Here is a 20,281-nt window from a genome sequence, read left to right as displayed (position 1 = left end):
TCTATATTTAAAGAAATTATTGATAAGGAATGACTTCATTCTGCAAAATAGCTATGTTTTTGTGTATCTTTTTATATTTTTTACATTCTTCACTTCCTACATGTTTGTATTTATTATTTTGTTGTGCATCATTTTGATTCCCTTCTTTCCTTGTCTGTTTATATCCTAGTTATTATCGTAGTACTTGCCTTGTGAACTACAATTAAGATCTTAAACTTACGGCAGCCTAGTTTGAGTAAAACCAACTTAGTTTTAATAGTGTACACTAAGGGGCAGCCCGGGTGGCTCAGTGGTTTAGCGCCGCCTTGGGCCCAGGGTGTGATCCTAGAGACCCGGGATTGAGTCCCGCGTCGGGCTCCCTGCATGGAGCCTGCTTCTCCCTCTGCCTGTGTCTCTGCCTCTCTCTTTCTCTGGGTGTCTCTTATGAATAAATAAATAAAATCTGAAAAAAAAGGTAGTGTACACTATGCCTCTATACAGTCTTGCCCTTCTCCCTTTATATTGCTATTGTCCCAGATCACATGTCTGTACACTGCCCAATTTCATGGATTTATAATGATTGTTCTATGCATTTGCCTTTTAAATTATAGGTGAACAAAGAGTAATTACAAACCAAATCTACAATAATACTGGTTTTTATATTTACCTCTGTAAGTTTTTTAAGAAACTTAAAAAAAATCTTATTTATTTAATCTTGAGAGACACAGGGAGAGAGAGAGAGAGGCAGAGACACAGGCAGAGGGAGAAGCAGGCTCCATGCAGGGAGCCTGATGTGGGACTCGATCCCAGGACTCCAGGATCATGCCCTGGGCCAAAGGCAGTCACTAAACTGCTGAGCCACCCAGGGATCCCCTGTAGTTACTACTTTTATCAGTCTTCTCTATTTCTTATATGACTTGGAGTTATTGTTTACTGTTCTTTTATTTCAGCTCAACAGACTCACTTGAATAATTTTTTATTCAAAATAAAATATTTTTTGTGAAGCAGGTCTACTCGTAATGAACACCTTCAGCTTTTATTTATCTGGGAATGTTTTAATTTCTCTTTCATTCTTGAAAGATAGTTCGTCTAATATAGAATTCTTTGTTGAGAGGTTGTTTTTTCCTTTTAGAGCTGAATATGCCTTTGGCCTCCATGATTTTCTTTCTTTCTTTCTTCTTTCTTTCTTTCTTTCTTTCTTTCTTTCTTTCTTTCTTTCTTTCTTCTTTCTTTCTTTCTTTCTTTCTTTCTTTCTTTCTTTCTTTCTTATTTTATTTATTTATTCATGAGAGAAACAGAGAGAAGGCAGAGACACAGGCAGGGGGAGAAGCAGGCTCCCCACAGGGAACCCTGGCCTTCATGATTTCTGATGAGAAATCAACTGCTAATTTTATTGAGGATTCCTGGTATATGACAAGTCACTTGTCATTTGTTGCTTTCAAGACTTTTTGTTTTTGTGTTTTTAACAATTTGACTACAATGTATCTCAGATATATATACCTCCTTGAGTTTATCCTGCTTGGAGTTGTTTAGGCTTCTTGGATGTGTGTATTCAAGTCTGTCATCAAATTTGGGAAGTTCTCAGCCATTTTCTCTCCAAATTTTTGATCACTTTCTCACTTCTCCTGGAAATCCTGTTGTGCATATGTTGGTATGCTTGGTGGTGTCTCTTGGGCTCATAGGCTTTGTTCCTAAGTCTTCACTTTTTTTCCTTTCTGTACCTGACTGGATAATTTTGAGTGCCTCATCTTTAAGTTTGTTGTTTATTTATTCTGTATGCTCAAATCTGCTTTTTGGCTCCTCTAGTAAATTTTTTTAAAAGATTTTATTTATTCATGAGAGACAGCGAGAGAGAGAGAGAGAGGCAGATGGAGAAGCAGGCTCCCTGGGGGAAGCCCGATGCGGGACTCATCCCAGGACCCCGGAATCCTGGCCTGACCTGAAGGCAGATGCTCAACCACTGAGCCACCCAGGCATCCCTCCTCTATTGAATTTATTATTTTATTTTTTATTTACTGCATTTCTCAGCTCTAGTATTTCTATTTTGTTCCTTTTTATAATTTTGATCTCTTATTTGACATTCCCTATATGTTCATACATTGGTCTTGTGGTTTCCTTTAGTTCTTTGTCTATGATTTCCTTCAGCTTATTAAATATATTTAAGACAGTTGATTTAATGTCTTTGACTAATGTTTCTAATGTCTGGGCTTCCTTAGGGATGGTTTCTAATTATTGTTTCTCCTGTGAATTGGCTTTGCATCCTTGTTTTTTGGTATGTTTTGTAATGTTTGTTGAGGACTGGGCATTTTGAGTATTATTATGTGGTAACTCTGGAAATCTAATTTTCCTGCTCCTCAGGGATTGCTGGTTTTTGCTTGTCGGAGGTTGTCACCATCTGTTTAGTGATTTTTCCAACTTTTTTTTTTTCAAAGTGTATTCCTTGGTATGTGTGATCATTGAAGTTTCTGTTCTGTTGGCTCTGCAGCCATTCAGTGACTTGACAAAGATTTCCTTAAAAAAAAAAAAAAAGTATTCTGTCCCTTTAAATCTTCAATAGATGCTGTCAGGGGAAGCTGCTATAATTCCAGAAGGCTAAAACCCAGATAAGAGTGGGTGCTGCCTCCACCAGTCTCTCAGGGAGCTGGTAGGCTGACCTAAGTGCATAACCCCAAAGTTTTGGAGAACAAGGATCTTACTGCTCACCCTGGCATCAGCTGCTAGGAATGCTGGCTGTTAATCCCACAGCTGCATGGGGCCATGGGGACTGAGGAATGGGGCACAGCAGCTGGATCTCACTCCTCCCCCTAACACAAGCCTCTTACCAACAGTTAGTGACCTCTTCCTTTATCACACACTCTTCTGGTTTTTATATCTGTTCAGGTTCCAGAGTTTCAAAATAGTTGGCTCTGAAGTGTTTCCTTGTTTCTAGTCAATAGAAATTAGACGCTGTTTTGATAAAGGAACTGATCCCTAGGGCTGCCTACTCCACCATTTTGCCTGATGTCCTCCAGAACTCTGCCTTTATTTATTTATTTATTTATTTATTTGCATAAGTCGCTTTAAGTTGAGTTTCTGTCACTGGCATCTAAGAGATGGCAACAAACTGCAGCAAGTGCCATGCTTGGTGCTGTGTATTTTTCAGATTTAAGGAAGACTGGATCCCTTTCCTTGGAAGGGAGGCTGAAATGTACAGAGAAACCACATATTACAAGGATTAAAATGATCAGTGTCAACCCTAAGGATAAGCAGATGAAGTACTAAGGGAGCTCCATGGAGGGGAGGATCTTTTGACCTTGAGTTTAAAGATAAACTTCTGTAGAATTCTAAGAACCTCATCTAAGGTCTGGCCAGGATCCACGGACAGTTCTGGTGCCCACCTGCTCACCTCTTGTCCCCCATTCCCAGTAAAGAGCTGGGTACATGGAAGTGGATCAACTATATTTGCCGAATTTTAACTTTGTTTAATTGAAGGTATTTTGAGGCGGCTGATGTTCACTTGGATGAGTGATTATAATTTGAAGGATTTTAGAGGGATGGAGGAAGATTTCACTGTCAGCTTTTACACTTGTCATCACCATTATTCTTCAAGCCAACCCTGAGGCAGGTATCACTCTAAGACTTATTGTACAAGTTAATGAAGTTCAGAAGGAGGTTCAGTGTTTTGCCTAAGGCTTGTTAGCAGGCAAGTGGCAGAGCTGGGATCACAACTTGGGTCTGTCTAGGTTTATAGTTCAAGTTCTTCTGCTGTCACTTCTGAGCGCTAGGACCTCGTAGAAGGAAGCGGCAAATGTTCATGGAATGTCTACCAAGTCCCTGCTCTCATGGAGCTGGTGTTCCAGTGTGAAGAGATGGAAACTAGCATGGAAGCAGATAAAACTGAGGATCCTAAAAAGTGGTAAGAGCTATGAAGAAAATGTAAAAAGTGAGGTGCTGGAGGATGCTTGGAGGAGAGGGGAGGAGCTTCTATGGACAGGGTGTTAGGAAAGTCTCTTTATTTGAATTGCGGCCTGAATAATGCAAAGGAGTAGACCATGCAAAGATCTGGCATAAATATACTGCAGGCAACAGGTCAGCCAATGCCAAGACCCCCAGGCAGGAGAAGAGAGAAACCAATCGTGGTTGGTATGAGTGGCAGGGTGCGCGCAAGCAGGTGGGAAAGATGGGTCAGATAATACAGAATTCTAGTAGGACATCTGGACTTTATTCTAGTTGCAAGAGAAGTCATGGAAGGCTCAAACCGGGAGAATGACATGATCTGGTTATTTTTAAAAGCTCCCTCAGGCTGCTGAGCTGAGAATAGATTGGGGGGTGCATGAATCAGAGTCTTTGGCTGCTAGTGATAGAAAACCTGATGCAAACTGCTTTAATCAGGAAATTTACTGGCCTCTTTAACTGTACGTCCAGAGGTAATGCAGATTTCAGAACTGGCCGGTTCAGCCCTGAATCAAGTGCCGTGATAGAGTCAAGAATTCAAGTTCTATCTCTTGGCTCTGCTGACCGCAGACTCAACTTCGTTCTGAGTCTAGGAGGCATCTGGGCGGTCTTGCTAGACCCGAAATACACAGGGCCATACGCTTTGTACTTCCCCACCAAGGGATGCATAGATTTTTAATTTTTTTTAATTTTTATTTTTTATGGAAACACTTGCAAAGAACGAGGGAGAACTTTTTCAGAAACCACCAGGAAACCATTTGTGAAGTGTCACGCGCCCACTCCCGAATCAGCCATTTATGGGGCAAATGCATTGCCTTTAGACCCGTGTGGGGTGGGACAGCTTCCTGCCGGCAAGGGGTTGCATGGGCTGTGGCTGACCATCGAGGGAGGGGAGGCAGAGTGGGGAGCTATGTCCCTGATGGGGGCAGGAGGCAAGGAGGCCGGAGAAGAAGCTACTGAGGACAGAGGTGATGGTGGAACCAGAGGAGGTGATGTGAACCATCAGACTCTGCCTTTCGGAGGTGTTGGGGTTGGACAGGCAGTGAGGAAAAGAGTTGGAGCTGGGATCCCTGGGTGGCGCAGCAGTTTAGTGCCTGCCTTTGGTCTAGGGCGTGATCCTGCAGACCCGGGATCGAATCCCACGTCGGGCTCCCGGTGCATGGAGCCTGCTTCTCCCTCTGCCTGTGTCTCTGCCTCTCTCTCTCTCTGTGTGACTATCATAAATATTTAAAAAAATTAAAAAAAAAAAAAAGAGAGGAGCTAACGTTCCCCATTTCCCCAAGTTTTCCTTCCATCTTCCTTGGAAGCAAATGCAAAAAGCATGTGTGTGGACCGGGGAGCTGCCGGGGGAGAGGGAAGAGAAGAGCCAGCAGGCACAGACAGGTGTCAACTGCAGGGAAGGCCAAGCCTGCCCCTCTGTTAGGATCCATCACCGCAGTTAGGCTTTGGGGCGGAGGTTGGGTCACGGCCAGCTCCGGCAGGTAGGCACCGACTGGGCACCTACGGTGTACAGGGGCCGTATGAGGAAAAAAAAAAAAAGGCATAGTTTTGAAATAAGGGAAAAAGAATGGGCAAAGTTATCCTTGAAAAATCTCTTAGATAGTCCAAACATAGCACTATATTAATAGAGGCGCAGTAATTAATACACGGCAACATGTAATTGCACATTTTAATTCATTACACAGGCACAGGGAAGAACTGACTCTGCTGAAATTAAAAGCTCTCAGGAGGGGCGCCCGGGGGGCTCCGCGGTGGAGCATCTGCCTTCTTCGGCCCAGGGCGTGACCCCGGGGTCCTGGGATCGAGTCCTGCGTCGGGCTCCCTGCAGGGAGCCTGCTTCTCCCTCCGCCTGGGTCTCTGCCTCTCTCTCTCTCTGTCTGTGTCTATCATGAATAAATAAATAAAATCTCTAAAAATAAAAAGTTGTCAGCAAGGGCGGTGGTGCACGAGCCCGGCTCCTCCCGCCGCGCGCGCAGGCTCCTCCCAGCGGCCCCGGCCCGCGCCGCCCCACGTGACCCGGCCGGGGGCGGGGCCAAGGGCGGAGGCTGCGCGCGCTTCCCGGCGTGCGGCGCGGGGGCGGGGCGCGGGCGAGGGGCGGGGCCTCCGGGGAGGCGCGGAGGAGGCGCGGAGGAGGCGCGGCCGGCCCTGGACGCGCGTCTCGGCCCGGGCACCGGACGGGCGCCTGCGGCTCCCGGAGCGGCCCGCCTGCTGCTTGGAGCCCGGGGCGGCGGCGGCGGCGGCGGCGGGCGGCATGCACGTGTGAGATGCGGCCGCGGGCAGCCCGGACGCGAGCAGCGGCCGCCGCGGCAGCGGAGAAGGCGGGCGCGGCCTCCTCGGCGCGGGGCGCGCGGCGCATGAGGGCGAGCACGCGGGCGCTGGGCAGCCGCCGGCCACGCCGCCTCCGGAAACATTTGTTTAGGACTCGTTCGCCCCGCTGAGGTCCCGGCGCCCCGCCATGGAGGCCCCGGCCGACCCCGGGCCCCCCGCCTCGGCCTCGGCCTCGGCCTCGGCCGCGGCGCCGCTGCGCGCCCCGGCGGTGGCGCGGCTCCGCGAGGAGCAGGAAAAGGTAACAGGCCGCGCTCCGGGCCCCGCGCTCCCGCCCGCGACCTCGGGCGGCGCCGCCCCCTCCCCGCCCCTCCCCCTCCCCGGGGTCCGCCCCCTCCCCCCGCCCCCCGCCCCGCGGCGACCCGAGCCCTGGGGCGTCCTGACCCCGCCGGCCGGGGAGCGCAGCCTCTAGGCCCGCGGACGGAAAGTGCTGGGAGAAACTTTTGTCACGTGCTTTTGTTGTCTTTTGTCTGGAGCCCTTTGACCTCCGAGGGGCAGGGACGCGCGGGGAGAGGGAGGCGACGGTGCTTGCCGTGCGCGGCGGAGCGAGGTCTTAGGGGATGGACGCCGCGGCGCGTGGGCGTGGGGCTGGTTCGGGGGCGGCGGGGCGTGGGAACGCTCCCCGCTGCAGCTTTAAGAACGAAGAAACCATGTGTCTTTAAGGAAGAGAACGTATCTTTAAGAAAGGGACCGTGTAGCTTTAAGAGAGGGAGAAACAATGTATCTCTGAGAAAGAAACAATGTATCTGTAGGAGAGAGGCCGTGTAGCTTTAAGAAAGGAAGAAACAATGTTGCTAAAATGTATATACTCTTTGTTGCCTCTTGCCGGACTGCACGAAGTTTTCTTAGGTTCGCAATGGGGACCCTGCAGGCGCAGTTCCAGCTGTGGCTGTTTGGTTCTGCCCGGACTAGGTCGCTGTTTTGTTGGACTTTCACTCCAGTCGTGTAATACCTGAGTTTGAATCCGCTGCCCGCCTACAGGGAAGAGCCTTCCGCGTTCCCTAAAGGGGCTTTAAGTTTTTTGCAGGGGCTGTACAGGAAGGAAGCATGCGCGATTTAAGAAATACGGTATTACTGTTTAAGCTGGGATTTTTTTTTTTTTTTTCCACCTCTCCCCTTTGGGTTCTGTAGCATTTCAGATTCTCACTGTTAACTGGAAGCTTGGAATTCTCACTTCGAAAAGCAGCATTAGTTTACTTACAATGTCCTACGTCCTGTTGGAAGAATCTTGATTGAAAGGGTTATTTAGGAAGTTGTTTCAAAACTGTAAACAGTGGGAATCCCTAACTTCTTCTATTGAACATGCCTGTGTAAAGGTAACTACTTACCCAGGTATGTGAATATACTCAGTTCAGTTAGATGAGGGACTTTTCATAGAACCTAAAAAAAACCCGGTTTGCTTGGAAACCCCCCTGTTAGGATGAGCTGTGGGACTCTTTCCTACTTTGTTCTGGTTCTGCATTATTTTGTGCATTGGATTTCCTTTTCTGAGAATCATTTTTCTCTAGTGCCTTATGCAACTGCTGGGTCTTAAACTTGGCTTTTTTTTTTTTTTAAATCCCATAAGTATTATGTATTTAAATTATAAGACATTCATGGATTTTTTTTTTTTTTTTTGAGAGAAAGCACTTCATGAGAACAATTTGTTCATTTTTGGGAAAACTACATTTTTCGTTCTTTTAGGAAAAGTGAAACAGATCCTTAGAAGATGGGGTTCCCATTGCCTTTGGTCTGTTGTGTACAGATTACTCCTGCCTCTCATGGTATAACATGTGCCTAATGCTGACTTGATATGTGTTCTACTTGTCATGGTAAAAAGAGATGTCCTTAGTTTTATTCTGATGTTAGTGTGGCTGAAATACAAAGGATACATTTTGGGGTGCTCTGAACAGCTCTCTGGTATGGTATATAGTTAATTTGAACACTGCCTTTTCAGTTGCAGTCCTGTGGGAACCTAAATAATTATTTTCAGTAGACTGTGTTACCAAATTACTTTCTGTGTTGTGTGATGTTTTGGCACATAAAACCAGCATGTGCATGTGTGTCACGGGTATGTAAAATCATTCCCAGTTCATGATAAAGCCCTTCCCTAAATAGACTACACTGTATTTTAAAGGATCTGCTTCAGCTAACGGGAGACTCACAGTGTCACAAAATATACTAGTTAGATAGCTATACTTTTTTTTTTTTTAGATAGCTATACTTTAATTATAGTTTAATGTAGGAAAACTTTACCTAGTAAATACTCAGCTTTTTTTTTTTTTTTTTTTTTTTTTGTGAGTGACTTTTTTTAGGCTTTAAAACCAACCTAACTATAATATAATAAAATAGAAGTATTGGGATATTCTTAGAATGAGAGAAGGAGAAATTTCATTATAGCTTTATATTTGCGTAGCACTTAGTATTTTTTTTTTCTTTTTAAATATAAATCCAGTTAAATGTGTTCTAGGACTTGGGTTTTTCACTGTGAGAGAGAATTAACATTTGAATGATTTATTTATTTTTATTTATTATTATTATTTTTTAAACTAGCTAGTAGGCTCTAGATGCAGGGGAGAGAAATTAATTCATTACATACAATGGATAAGTTAGATTTAGGACATTATTTTTATTAGGAGCCTTGGTTGAGAACAGCTGCTAGGTAATGTGGTTTAAATGTTACTCATCATTGTTTTTTGTTTTATTGTTTTTTTCCCCAAGTTCAGCCAAGAAGTATGACAAGTTGGTCCCTCTCTCTGTTTTTCCCTTGTTTATACTTTGGAGGACTGCATAACAAGGACAAAAAATTAGTGATGAGGAAAAAAGATAAAGGAGGGGCATAAATGAGCCGCAGCCTCAACAAATGGCAACATCTGTAATAAACGGACAGGACCAAATATTTTAACATTGTTTTCATTTATAGCATCAAAGCTAAAACATTTTCAAAAACTTTTTTTGCTTTTTTAGTTAAAATGTCTGTTTATTCCTTTTTGATTTATCAAAAAGACATGTACAAAGGTTCCCTGCAGCTTTGTTTTTAATAATGAAAAACTAAAAATCCAACAGGAGATTAAATCATGATAGGTATGAGCTTTTAGGCAGACATTAAAAATTGTAGAATGGTATGGTTACAGTTATGTTTATATGCATCTAAGTATTCAACAGTTATGTTTATATGCATGTAAGCATTCACAGTTATATAGGAAAACACCACTAAGTGTTTTTAAAGCACATGATTTCATTTCTTATTTTAGCTAAAAGTGAGTGAAATTGGATGGGATTTTAGCTCTTTCAATAAAGGCTGTTGATAAAACTTATTTTAATTATAATGAAAACTGGAATGTTGTATCTTTAATTGGTAAATACATTCTGGGCCTGAAAAATGGCTCTTGGCCAGTTTGAACACCAGTTAGTGTGGTTTGTTTTCTTGGTTATTCCAGAATTGATAGATATAATTTATTCAAACATTCATTCCCCAGTTGATTTCCTTTTTCCTTTTTTTCCTTGAAGTTTTTACTTGCTCTTAATTCTCTGTCAAAAGATTACAGGGCCAAGAAGTAATTTGGCTCATTTCTTTTTCTTTTAACTAAAATGTGTTTTTACTAACGGCAGTAGAATATTTGGTGGGAAAATGTGAGCCACTTTGAAGGCTCTCTAGCCTGACCTGTGCCACAAAAGTTATGATTAGGACTGTAGTGGGCTGTTCGAGGGAAGTTGCCTCATATTCAGATCTTGCTATCTCAGAGTTGCATTATGTTGAAAATTTGGTTTGTTGGCCAGGGTGATATTTCTACAAAATCTACATTTTATATTTCCAGATACTCTTATCTTTTATTAGCAGAATTACTGAGATTTTTATTGTAGTGTGAAAAAAAGGTGGTATTTAGTATTGTTTTCATAGGTTTATTTGGAAGACAATAGTAACTTTGGAGAGCTCAGGAGCATATCATTTTGTTATAATTGCTGCTAAGTGGCCCTTGTAATTGTCAATTAGAATTTGGAATAATTTATACTTTCCTGATGTAGAACCTGGATTAACACTAAATATTTCAAATTCTTCATAAAGGAGAATAATATAATGGAGGGTTTTCATATTTCTTATGATAAACTGCACATAGTTTAAGAAACTGTGAGCCATGTACCTCATACAACAGCTGTTCTCTCCAAGCCCAGAATCCAAGCATATAACTTTTGAACACATATTAAGTGCTGCTGCGTGCCAGGCAGGTAGCCGCCACATGGCAGGCACATACCTACTACATGCCACCTCTGCTGAGGATACAGTAATGGAAGATAAAGTTCTTGCTTTCATGGAGATTCTAGTGGTAAGGGCATGGCATAGGCACATGTAAAATGTCAGATGGTTTGTGATAGGTGAGGCTAGGTAGAAAAGAAAGTTTTTTGTAAGAGAGGGTATTTTGGAGAAGAGCTTTCTAGTCAGGGCAGCCAGCTCAGAATGAGTCACGGTGAGAGCCGTATCAGAGCATTGTAAGGATTTTGGTTTTTATTTTTATGAGATGAGAAGCCATTGGAATGTGTTTTGAGAATCATAATGGTCTTAAATTACAAGCATCCGTTTCTCATGTGTGAAGAAAGGGAGGGATAATGGGATTGTGAGGTGGCATTCTATAAGGTCCATTCTGTGTATGCTAGGCTGATGTTAGAATCTTCATTGACTCTCTTAATTTTTCAGGTCAACAATTTGGGTGGTTTGTACTTTTTGCCCTGAACTGCTAGTGGTGTTTTTATCTGCAGTTCTACTTATAATGCTTGTTTTCCAAAGTGGTTATACCAATTTACATTCCTTGTCAGCAGTGGGTGAAAGTTCCAGCTATTGCACATTCTCATCACCACTTGGTACTGTTTATCTGTTTCATCTTTGCTCTCCATTCTAACAGTGACTAATGGGATTGATCACCTTTTCAAATATTTATTAGCTACTTGCTTTTTTGTTGTGTGTGTTTGTTTTTGGTAAAATACCTGCTCGTCCCTTGTGCATTTTCAATTGGATGTTTGCCATATTCTAATTGATGGTAGCAGTAGTAGTAGAACTACTATGTGGTTCTTTATGTACTTTTGATAGGAGTCTTTTTCAGGAATGCTAGTCTGTGGCTTGACTAACACCATAATCTATAATGGTGTCCTGTGATGAAGAGAAGAAATTCTCATTTTTAACATTCCGTTGTGATTGGTGTTTTTTGTTTTTCTGTCTTGTTTTTAGGAAGTCTTTCCTACCCTAATGTTCTGAATATATTCTCTTATCGTCTAGCTTTATTGTTTTGCCTTTCATGTTTAGATCTACAATCTACCTGAAATTGATTTTCAGGGGGATTGAGGTCAGGTTTCATTTTTACCATACCTAGTTGCCCCCTCACTGTTTCTTGGAAAGATTGCTCGCTTTCCATTGCATCATTGTCTTTGTCATAAATATGTGTGGGTCCATTTTTCGACTGTTCCAAGGGCCTTTTTGTCTTAATACCAAACCTATACTAGTTATAAGCTTTATATGTCATGTTGATAACCTGGTAGTGTAAGTTTTCTTGTGATTCCTCAAGATTGCCTTATTTTATCCTTCCAATCCTTATATTTTTTATTTTTCTTGCCTTTTGCACGGACTAGAATTTTCTAGTGCAAGGCTGAATAAAAATGGTGATGGTGGGTGTTAGGGGTAAACTTTGAAAATTTCACCATCAATGTGATGTTTACTGTGGATGTTTTTAATATTTACTTTTATCAGATTAAGGAAATTTCCCTATATTCCTAGTCAGCTGAGAGTTTTTCTGAATTACGGGTATTGGATTTTATAAAATTCTTTTTATTTTTGTTTTAGTTCTTTTTAAGGAGAGGGAGAGAGGAGAATTTCATGCGGGCTCCATGCTGAGCATGGAGTGTAGCAGGGCTTGAACCCCTGACCCTGAAATCATGATCTTAGTGGAAATCAAGAATCAGATGCTTAACCTACTGAGCCATGCAGCTGCCCCTAGAAAATGCTATTTCTAAATTGAGTAATTGTAAGTAATTTGAAGAGTGTGTTTGATCTAATGTTGAGGTTCTCTCTTTTATCCCCCCACCTCTAAGAAAGGCCAAGTTGTAAGAATTAGTTCATGACTGAAGATATATTTTTTTAAGTAAAGGAGTTTTTAGAACTAATTATTTGTGAATTATATATTTTTTTAGAACAGTTTGTTTTTGTTACTGTTAGCACTTATCATGCCAGTCATGTGCTGTGAGAAAAAACAATTTTGGTTTCAGTCTTTAGGAATTTCTTAATAAACATTATGATACAATATTTCAAGAGGAAAAAAGCCCCATTTGCATCACGTTAGGCCTCCAGATCAGAGTACAAAACAAGAATAGTTCCAAAACACTAGTGGGGAAAGGATACAGGAGATGCAGCATCTATGCTTTAACTATACGTGCTTGATTTTGTCTTCTCATCTAGTGTTTTTAGTATGGGTTTCCAAATCTTTTAGGTTGTGTCATTCTTTCCTTCATCTCCACATTGGTGTTGAGTACCAATCTTTTTAGTCTGCCCTCGGGCAATTTTTTCTTGTTGAAGCTACAACCGTTTATTTTGAAAAACTGTAAAACAGAAAAGTTTAAAGAATAGTTTAGAGTTATCAGTAATATTTTGTATTTTTCTTTATATGTCTATATTTTTTCTTTTTTTTTTCTTGTTGAACCATTTGAAAGTAAGTTGCAGACGTTCTCATATCTCTAATACTTAAGCACATATTCTATTAGAACAGGGTCATATTCTTACGTAAACATAGTATTTTTTTTCACACCCAAGAAATGAATATTGGCACACAGTGTTACTATTTAATATATTCAGATTTCCTCAGTTTTTCTAAAAATGTTTTTTATAGCTCGTTTCTGTCCAAGGTTCGATCAAAGATCTCTTTTGGCTGTCTTTCCCTTAGGCCGACCTCAAGAAGCTTAAAAACTTGTAGGAGTGAATAAAGAAATAGAATTTAGAGATCTTTCATTCCAACGATCTTATTTATTGTAATAAAATATATATGAAATAAAATTTGCCATTTTAACCATACATTTTCATGGCATTAATTCTATTCACTGTGTTGCAGCCATCACCACTGTTTCCAAAACAGTGTTTTCAACAGTGTTTTCAAGTCTGTAACCATCAAGCAGTAATTTTCATTCTCCCCTCTCTTGAGCCCCTGGTTACCTCTAACCTGCTTTCTGTCTATATGAATTTACCAATTCTAGGTGTTTCATATAAGTGGAATCATATGACCTTTGCCCTCTTGTGACTTATTTCATGTAGCCTAATGTTTTCAGGGTTCATCCATGTTGGGTATTAGAACCTCATTTCTGTTTGTGACTGAACAATATTCCATTGTATGTATATACCACATTTGCTTGTTCAAACATGGTTTGTTTCCACTTTTTTGCTCTTGTGAGAGGAATGTTGCTGTGAACTTTGGTGTACAAGTATCTGGGTCCTTGTCTTCAGTTCTTCATGGAACGTACCTAGGAGTGGAATTGCTGAGTCATATGGTAATTCTATATTTAACTTTTTGAAGAAGGGCCCAACGGTTTTTCCACAGCATTTGCATAATTTTACATCAGCAGTGCATGAGGTTTCCTATTTTTCCACATCTTTGCCAACACTTATTTTCCATTATTTTTGATTATAGCTGTCCTAATAGGTATGGAGCTGATTGTGGTTTTGACTGCATTTTTCTAATAACTAAGGATGTTGAGTATCTTACCATGTGTTTATTAGCCATTCATATGTCGTCTTTGGAGAAATGTCTATTCAGATTCTTTGCCCATTTTCAGGTTGGGTTGTCTTTTTGTCCTGTAGTTCTTTATTCTAAGGTATTAAATTGTTATTAGTTATATGATTTGCAAATATTTTCTCCCATTTTACAGATTGTTTTATTCTCTTGATAACGTCCTTTGTGCAAAAGTTTTTAATTTTGATGAAGTCTAGTTTATTTATTTTTTTCTCTTGTTGCTCATGCTTTTAGTGTCATATCTAAGCACATGCCAAGTCCAGGGTCATGAAGATTTATATCTGCTTTTTTCTAGGAGTTCTCTGGTTTTAGCTTTTATATTTACATCACTGATCCATTTTGAGTTAATTTTGTATATTGCCCATGATTGTTGAGTTTGAGAAAATTTAGGATGTTGTCATCTGAAGATTCATAATCTGAGATTTAATTTATATTATTATGCTTACCATGATTTTTGTCTAGTGCAAATATGGTGGTCACTAACCACATGTATTAAATTTAAAATTCAAAAGAATTAAATACAATTTAAAAATCTCATTCAGATTGGCCACATTTCAGGTGCTCAATAGCCATACATTGTTGTGTTGGACAGTGCTGATTTTGAAGCTGTCATCAAAGAAAATTCTGTTGGGCAGCAGTGGTCAAGAGAGTGGACATTTTTAAAATTCATATTCTAATTTGTTTAATAATTGTGAAATATCTTCCTTTGTTGCTTTTTTTCTCCTTGCCATTATGGACAGAAAATGAAGATTTCTGAATTGTTAAAAACAGACAAAGATAGTATCTCTAGGCCTTTATATTTTTTTGAAAGATGGTGGTATACTTTGGACAATACAGTAAGGAAACTGAAGGATAATTTTTCTCTATTGGTTGCAGTATCCTTGTAAGTGATTTCATGATTTTTAAAAAATATTTTATTATATAGTTCCTTTTTTTTTAAAGCATGGTTAGAAATAATAATCATGAAGTATAATTACTGGGGTGATGAAATAAGACAGGAAACATACAGTCACTAGGATCCTGTAATGTACCTTAGACTTGTAAAAAGGTTCATTGTACTCATAACAATTTGTAAGGTAAAATGAATTTTATTCTTTTACTAAGTAAATTTTCTTTATTTTTTGGAAGACGTTTAAGAAGTCATGAAATGGGGGATCCCTGGATGGCTCAGCGGTTTTAGTGCCTGCCTTCGGCCCTGGGCATGGTCCTGGAGTCCTGGATCGAGTCCCACGTCGGGCTCCCTGCATGGAGCCTGCTTCTCTCTCTACCTGTGTCTCTGCCTCTCTCTTTGTGTCTCTCATGAATAAATAAATAAAATATTAAGGAAAAAAAAAAGAAGTCATGAAATGCCAATCTTTGCAAATGATTAGAACTACTTAAAAAAGAAAGTTGAAAACTACAACTGTTCTGTGGGTCTTGACACTTTTTTCAGATCTGTTACCACAGGGTCTGCCATCTATATTTGAATTTCTCTTCTTCCATAGTTAAAACTTTGGTTCTCAACAATGTCGATATCTATTTGTTGTATCCCTCATATACACAAAATAGTTTTAGAATTACTACATTAACATCACTGCCAACAGCAGATCCTGTGAAGTTCAAGATTTCCTTGAAGTTCCATTTGTTATAGAATTAACCCCTTAGGGTATAGAGTTAGGTTACTTATCTCAAAGTGCTTGAGTTATTACTACTTTTTCTGTGCACTTATCTTTTGGATTTGATGTACAGTTTCTATTTGTATTGAATTATAGTGTTTGATTTTTTATCAGTTTCATTCAATTTTGTTTTATGAGTACATAAAACTTCTATATGGTTTAAAATCACAATTGTATCAAAAGATATACTGAGATAATTAATTCCATTCTTTTACCTATCCCAGTTGATATTCTCAGTAAATTCTAGTTTCTCCTCCCTCTGTTTTTCTTTAAAAATAAAATTTAAGATATACTCTTACCTTCCTTCCCACCTTCTTACACACCAGGGAGCATGTTATATTTTGCCCCTTGTTTTTCTCATTAAATTTATACTTAGGAATTACTGTAGTTCAGAGAGATCTTCTTCATATTTTATGACTGCATAGTACTCTGTTGTGTGGGTATATTGTCAGGTATTCAGCTGGTATATCTTTTTGATGGATGTTTGGTGGTTTTCAGTCTCTTGATAATGCAAATAGTGTTTCAGTGGATCACTCTCTGTATGTTTTCTCATTAGTTAAGTGATTTCATGTGAAGTCCTAGAGATGTGATTATTGGTTTGAAGGGTAAACTGGTTTTGCTTTATAAACTAGTCTTATTTTCTCAGAGTATTACTCAATTTAATTTAAGATATTAAGCAAAAAGAGGTAAGACTAGAAGAATAAGGTGGCCAAAACCTAGAGAACAATATGTTTAATTCCTTGAATTGGGTATTTCTTATTTCCACTGCCATTTTCAAGGTATCATTTCTTATCTGGTGGTAATTGCTACCTGGTCTTGACAGTTCTACTCTTACTCCCCTTCTACCTATTTTTGAGTTTTTTTTTTTTTAACAATGAAAATAGAATTATGTCACTTTAATCATCCTAAGTCCCACTATATGTAGTGTAACATCCAGGGTCAGTAAAATGTGATTTGAGACCCGTGTGTTGTCTGACTCAGTTTTTAGGTTCATTTCTGGCTACTCCTCACTTATTTACTGTATCTTAAAATAATGACTATTTTTTAGGAGGTCAGAATACCCTAAATATGTTTCCTCTTGTTTTATTTATTTATTTATTTATTTATTTATTTATTTATTTATTTATAAGATTTTATTTATTCATGACAGAGAGAGAGGCAGAGACACAGAGGGAGAGGGAGAGAAGCAGGCTCCATGCAGGGAGCCTGACATGGGACTCAGTCCTGGGTCTCCAGGATCACACCCTAGGCAGAAGGTGGCGCCAAACTGCTGGGCCACTGAGGCTGCCCCCTATTGTTTTAAAGAAATACTAATGCAATATAGCAAAGCAAAAAAAAAAAAAAAAAATCCTGTTTATGGATTTGATAACTGTTCCTAAACCTTTGACTTCTTTTATTTTTTATTTTTTTATTTTTTAGAGAGAGCGAGTGAGTGTGTGCTTACACAGGCAGGGCAGGGGGAGGGGCAGCATGAAAGCGAGAGAGAATCTTAAGCAGGCTCCATGCCCAGTGTGGAGCCTGATGTGGAGCCCCATGTGGGGCTTGTTCCCAGGACCCTGGGATCATGACCTGAGCCGAAGGCAATTGCTTAACTGACTGAGCTACACAGGGGCACTTAATTTTTGATAGTTTAATTTCATTGACCAACCCTATTTTATTTCTCTTATTGTCATGTATTTTACCTCTACATCTGTTTTTAACCCAGAAACATTAGGATTATTATGGTTTTAAACATTCTGTTTTCATGTTTATTTTATTTTAAGTTGGTAGGTTGTTGACTCCTTCCCCCAACACTTTTATTTTTTTATATTTATTTTATTTTTTATTTATTCATGAGAGACACAGAGCGAGCGAGCAGGCAGAGGGAGAAGCAGGCAGAGGGAGAAGCAGGCCCCATGCAGGGAGCCTGATGTGGGACTTGATCCCCAGTCTCCAGGATCACGCCCTGGGCTGTAGGCGGTGCTAAACTGCTGTGCCACCTGGGCTGCCCCCCCAACACTTTTAATATGCCATTCTGTTATCTTTTGACTTTTCTTCATTTGTTAGTTTTCTGTCAGTCATTTCCTTGTCTGAAGAATTTGTATACTTTTTCTTTTATCTGCTTTAGGATTTTTGCTTCATCTTTGGTCCTACCCTCCTTTGCTCTGTATGTCGATTTAGATACTGTCTATTAAGGACTGTTCCTATTCACAGTCCTCTTTTCTTATGTATCTAATCTGCTAGTAAACCCACTTACTAAATGTGTAGTCTCAGTTATTGTATTTTTTATTTACAGAATTTGTCTTCACATTATTTAAGTGGATTCTGGGCCTCTAGAATTGGTGTCTCCAACCTTTGCTCTATTTTCATGAATATATTCTAAAGTGTCTTATAAGTGTAATATGTAAATCAAATGAGGGTCTCTTTCTGTTGTTTATTTTTACTCTTGGTTTTTCATCAGCTGCTCTCCTATTTTCATAGGCTGCCTTGTAATTGTTTATTGTGTGCCAGACATTGGAATGAAAAATGATAGAGACTCTAGAAGATGTTACATTTTCAAACATGAGAAAGTTTTCTTTTAGCATCTAGTTGAAAATTTTTTTGATCTCTTTGAGTATTGCTCTTATTCCTAGCATGTAGCACTCCTAAGGTATAGCTCTAATTCCTTACTGAGTATGTCTTTTTCACAAATTATGTAAATCATGTATGTATAATCCGTTTTCTCTTCTATTTTATTGTGGTATTTTCCTATCCTGGCATAAATACCATATTGTCTTGCTAGGCCTTGGTATCTAGTAGAAAATTCTTTTAACTTTGTTCATCTTTGTGATTGCCTTTACTATTCTTGAGCCTTTGCTTTTTCATGAATATTTTAGAATCAGTTTTTCCGTACTTAATAACTTGTTGTGGTTTTGTTTAGAATGCAGAGAATCTAAGGATTAGTTGGGGGACTAATGATGTTTTTACACTAAATTTTCTAATCGATGAACATGGTATATCTCTAGTTCTTCTCTTGGTATTGGCTTTTTTTTTTTTTTTTTAAGATTTTATTTGTTTATTCATGAGAGAGACACAGAGAGAGAGGCAGAGGCAGAGGCAGAGGGAGAAGCAGGCTCCATGCAGGGAGCCCGATGTGGGACTCGATCCCCAGACTCGGGTCATGCCCTGGGCCGAAGGCAGGCATTAAACTGCTGAGCCACCCACGGTCTCCTGGTATTGGCTTTTAAGTATGTCATTCTTTTTTTTTTTTTTTTTTAATTTTTTATTTATTTATGATAATCACAGAGAGAGAGAGAGGGAGAGAGAGAGGCAGAGACACAGGCAGAGGGAGAAGCAGGCTCCATGCACCGGGAGCCCGATGTGGGATTCGATCCCGGATCTCCAGGATCGTGCCCTGGGACAAAGGCAGGCGCCAAACCGCTGCGCCACCCAGGGATCCCTAAGTATGTCATTCTTGTATGTATTTTACATTTATTCCTTGATATTTGTTACTTTTAATTGCATTTTATAATTTATTTGTTGTTTGTTTTTTGCTGATATGTGGTCTCATGCTTGATTTTTATATGTTGACTGTTACATCTATATTCTGATAGTTTGTGTATAGATGTATACAGGCATATTGTCTGAATAATAGTTTTATTCTTTCTAGTTATTTTATTTCTTATTGATTGATGGATGACCTTTAATACAGTGTTGAATAAAAGTAGTGATAGTAGGCTTCCTTATCTAGTTCTGCATATCAGGGAAACAGCTTTAAATATTTTATCAAACAAATGATGTTTGCTTTAGGTTTTTTGTAGATAGTCTTTATGAAAATAAGGAAATGTTCTCTTGTTCCTAGTTTGGTCATTTTATCATGAATAGATGTTGAATATTATTGCCTGCTTTTTCTTTGTTGAGATGTTAATGCACTGAGTTAATGTCATTTTTAAAATACTGAAACACCATTGTATTTCTGGAAAAAAGTCCCCTTGTTATGATGTGTTTATCTTTTCATATAATGTCAGATCAAATTTCATATTTTGTTATGGCATCTTGTGTTTCGTGAGGGATATTAGTGTGTAGTAGTTTTTGTTTCATTTTGTTTTTGTAATGATCATGTTTGGTTTTGGTGTCAGGGTTATGTTGGCCTCATAAAATAACTCATTTTTGTGCACTTTATTAAAAAAAACTTGTGTACTACTGGTATTGTTTTGTAACTTAAGTGTTTGAAGTAATTTATCAGTGAAGCTGTCTAGACCTAGTATTGTCTTCTGTTGATATTTTAAAATATGGTCTTAATTTCTGTTTGTAAAAGGACTATTCATATTTTCTATTTCTGATTGTGTCAGTTTTAGACATGGGGTTTTCAGGGAATTTTTCTTTTTGCGTTTTCATATTTATTGGCCTTGGGTTATTCATAATATTCCCTTTTTAATATCTACAGATTTGGTAATGATATCCTTATAAAAGTTCCTTTTATTTGCAATTTGTGTGCATGTGTTTTTCTCCTTGATTCCTTGATTTGTCTTTCTATGAGTTTATCAGTTTAATCAATCTTTTAAGGAGCAATTTTTGACTTTTTTCTTTAGTAAGTTGAGTCCCTTTATCATTATTTGTTTTTAATCTTCCTTTTAAAAATTTCCCTTTGGTTATGATTTTTTTTTCTAGCTTTTTGAGATGAGAGCT

General features: G+C 39.4%; 1 protein-coding gene across 2 annotated transcripts in view; it reads left to right on the top strand.

Moving 5' to 3' along the window:
- The first annotated feature begins 6,067 nt into the window (after positions 1–6,067).
- Positions 6,068–20,281, top strand: part of URI1 (URI1 prefoldin like chaperone) — a 68,361-nt gene continuing 54,147 nt past the window's right edge. The window contains exon 1 of one of the 2 annotated variants that reach the window (XM_041743167.1): positions 6,068–6,478. In XM_041743167.1, the coding sequence (XP_041599101.1) occupies positions 6,368–6,478 (111 nt within the window). In that variant the 5' untranslated portion in view covers positions 6,068–6,367. Of the gene's footprint in view, positions 6,479–7,269; positions 7,306–20,281 lie in introns of those variants that run through there. The other variant, XM_041743168.1, reaches the window with a different exon arrangement.

The sequence above is a fragment of the Vulpes lagopus genome, chromosome 2 (assembly GCF_018345385.1).
Source record: "Vulpes lagopus strain Blue_001 chromosome 2, ASM1834538v1, whole genome shotgun sequence".
NCBI classification, from domain to species: domain Eukaryota; kingdom Metazoa; phylum Chordata; class Mammalia; order Carnivora; family Canidae; genus Vulpes; species Vulpes lagopus.
This window is presented reverse-complemented; position numbering and strand designations above follow the sequence as displayed.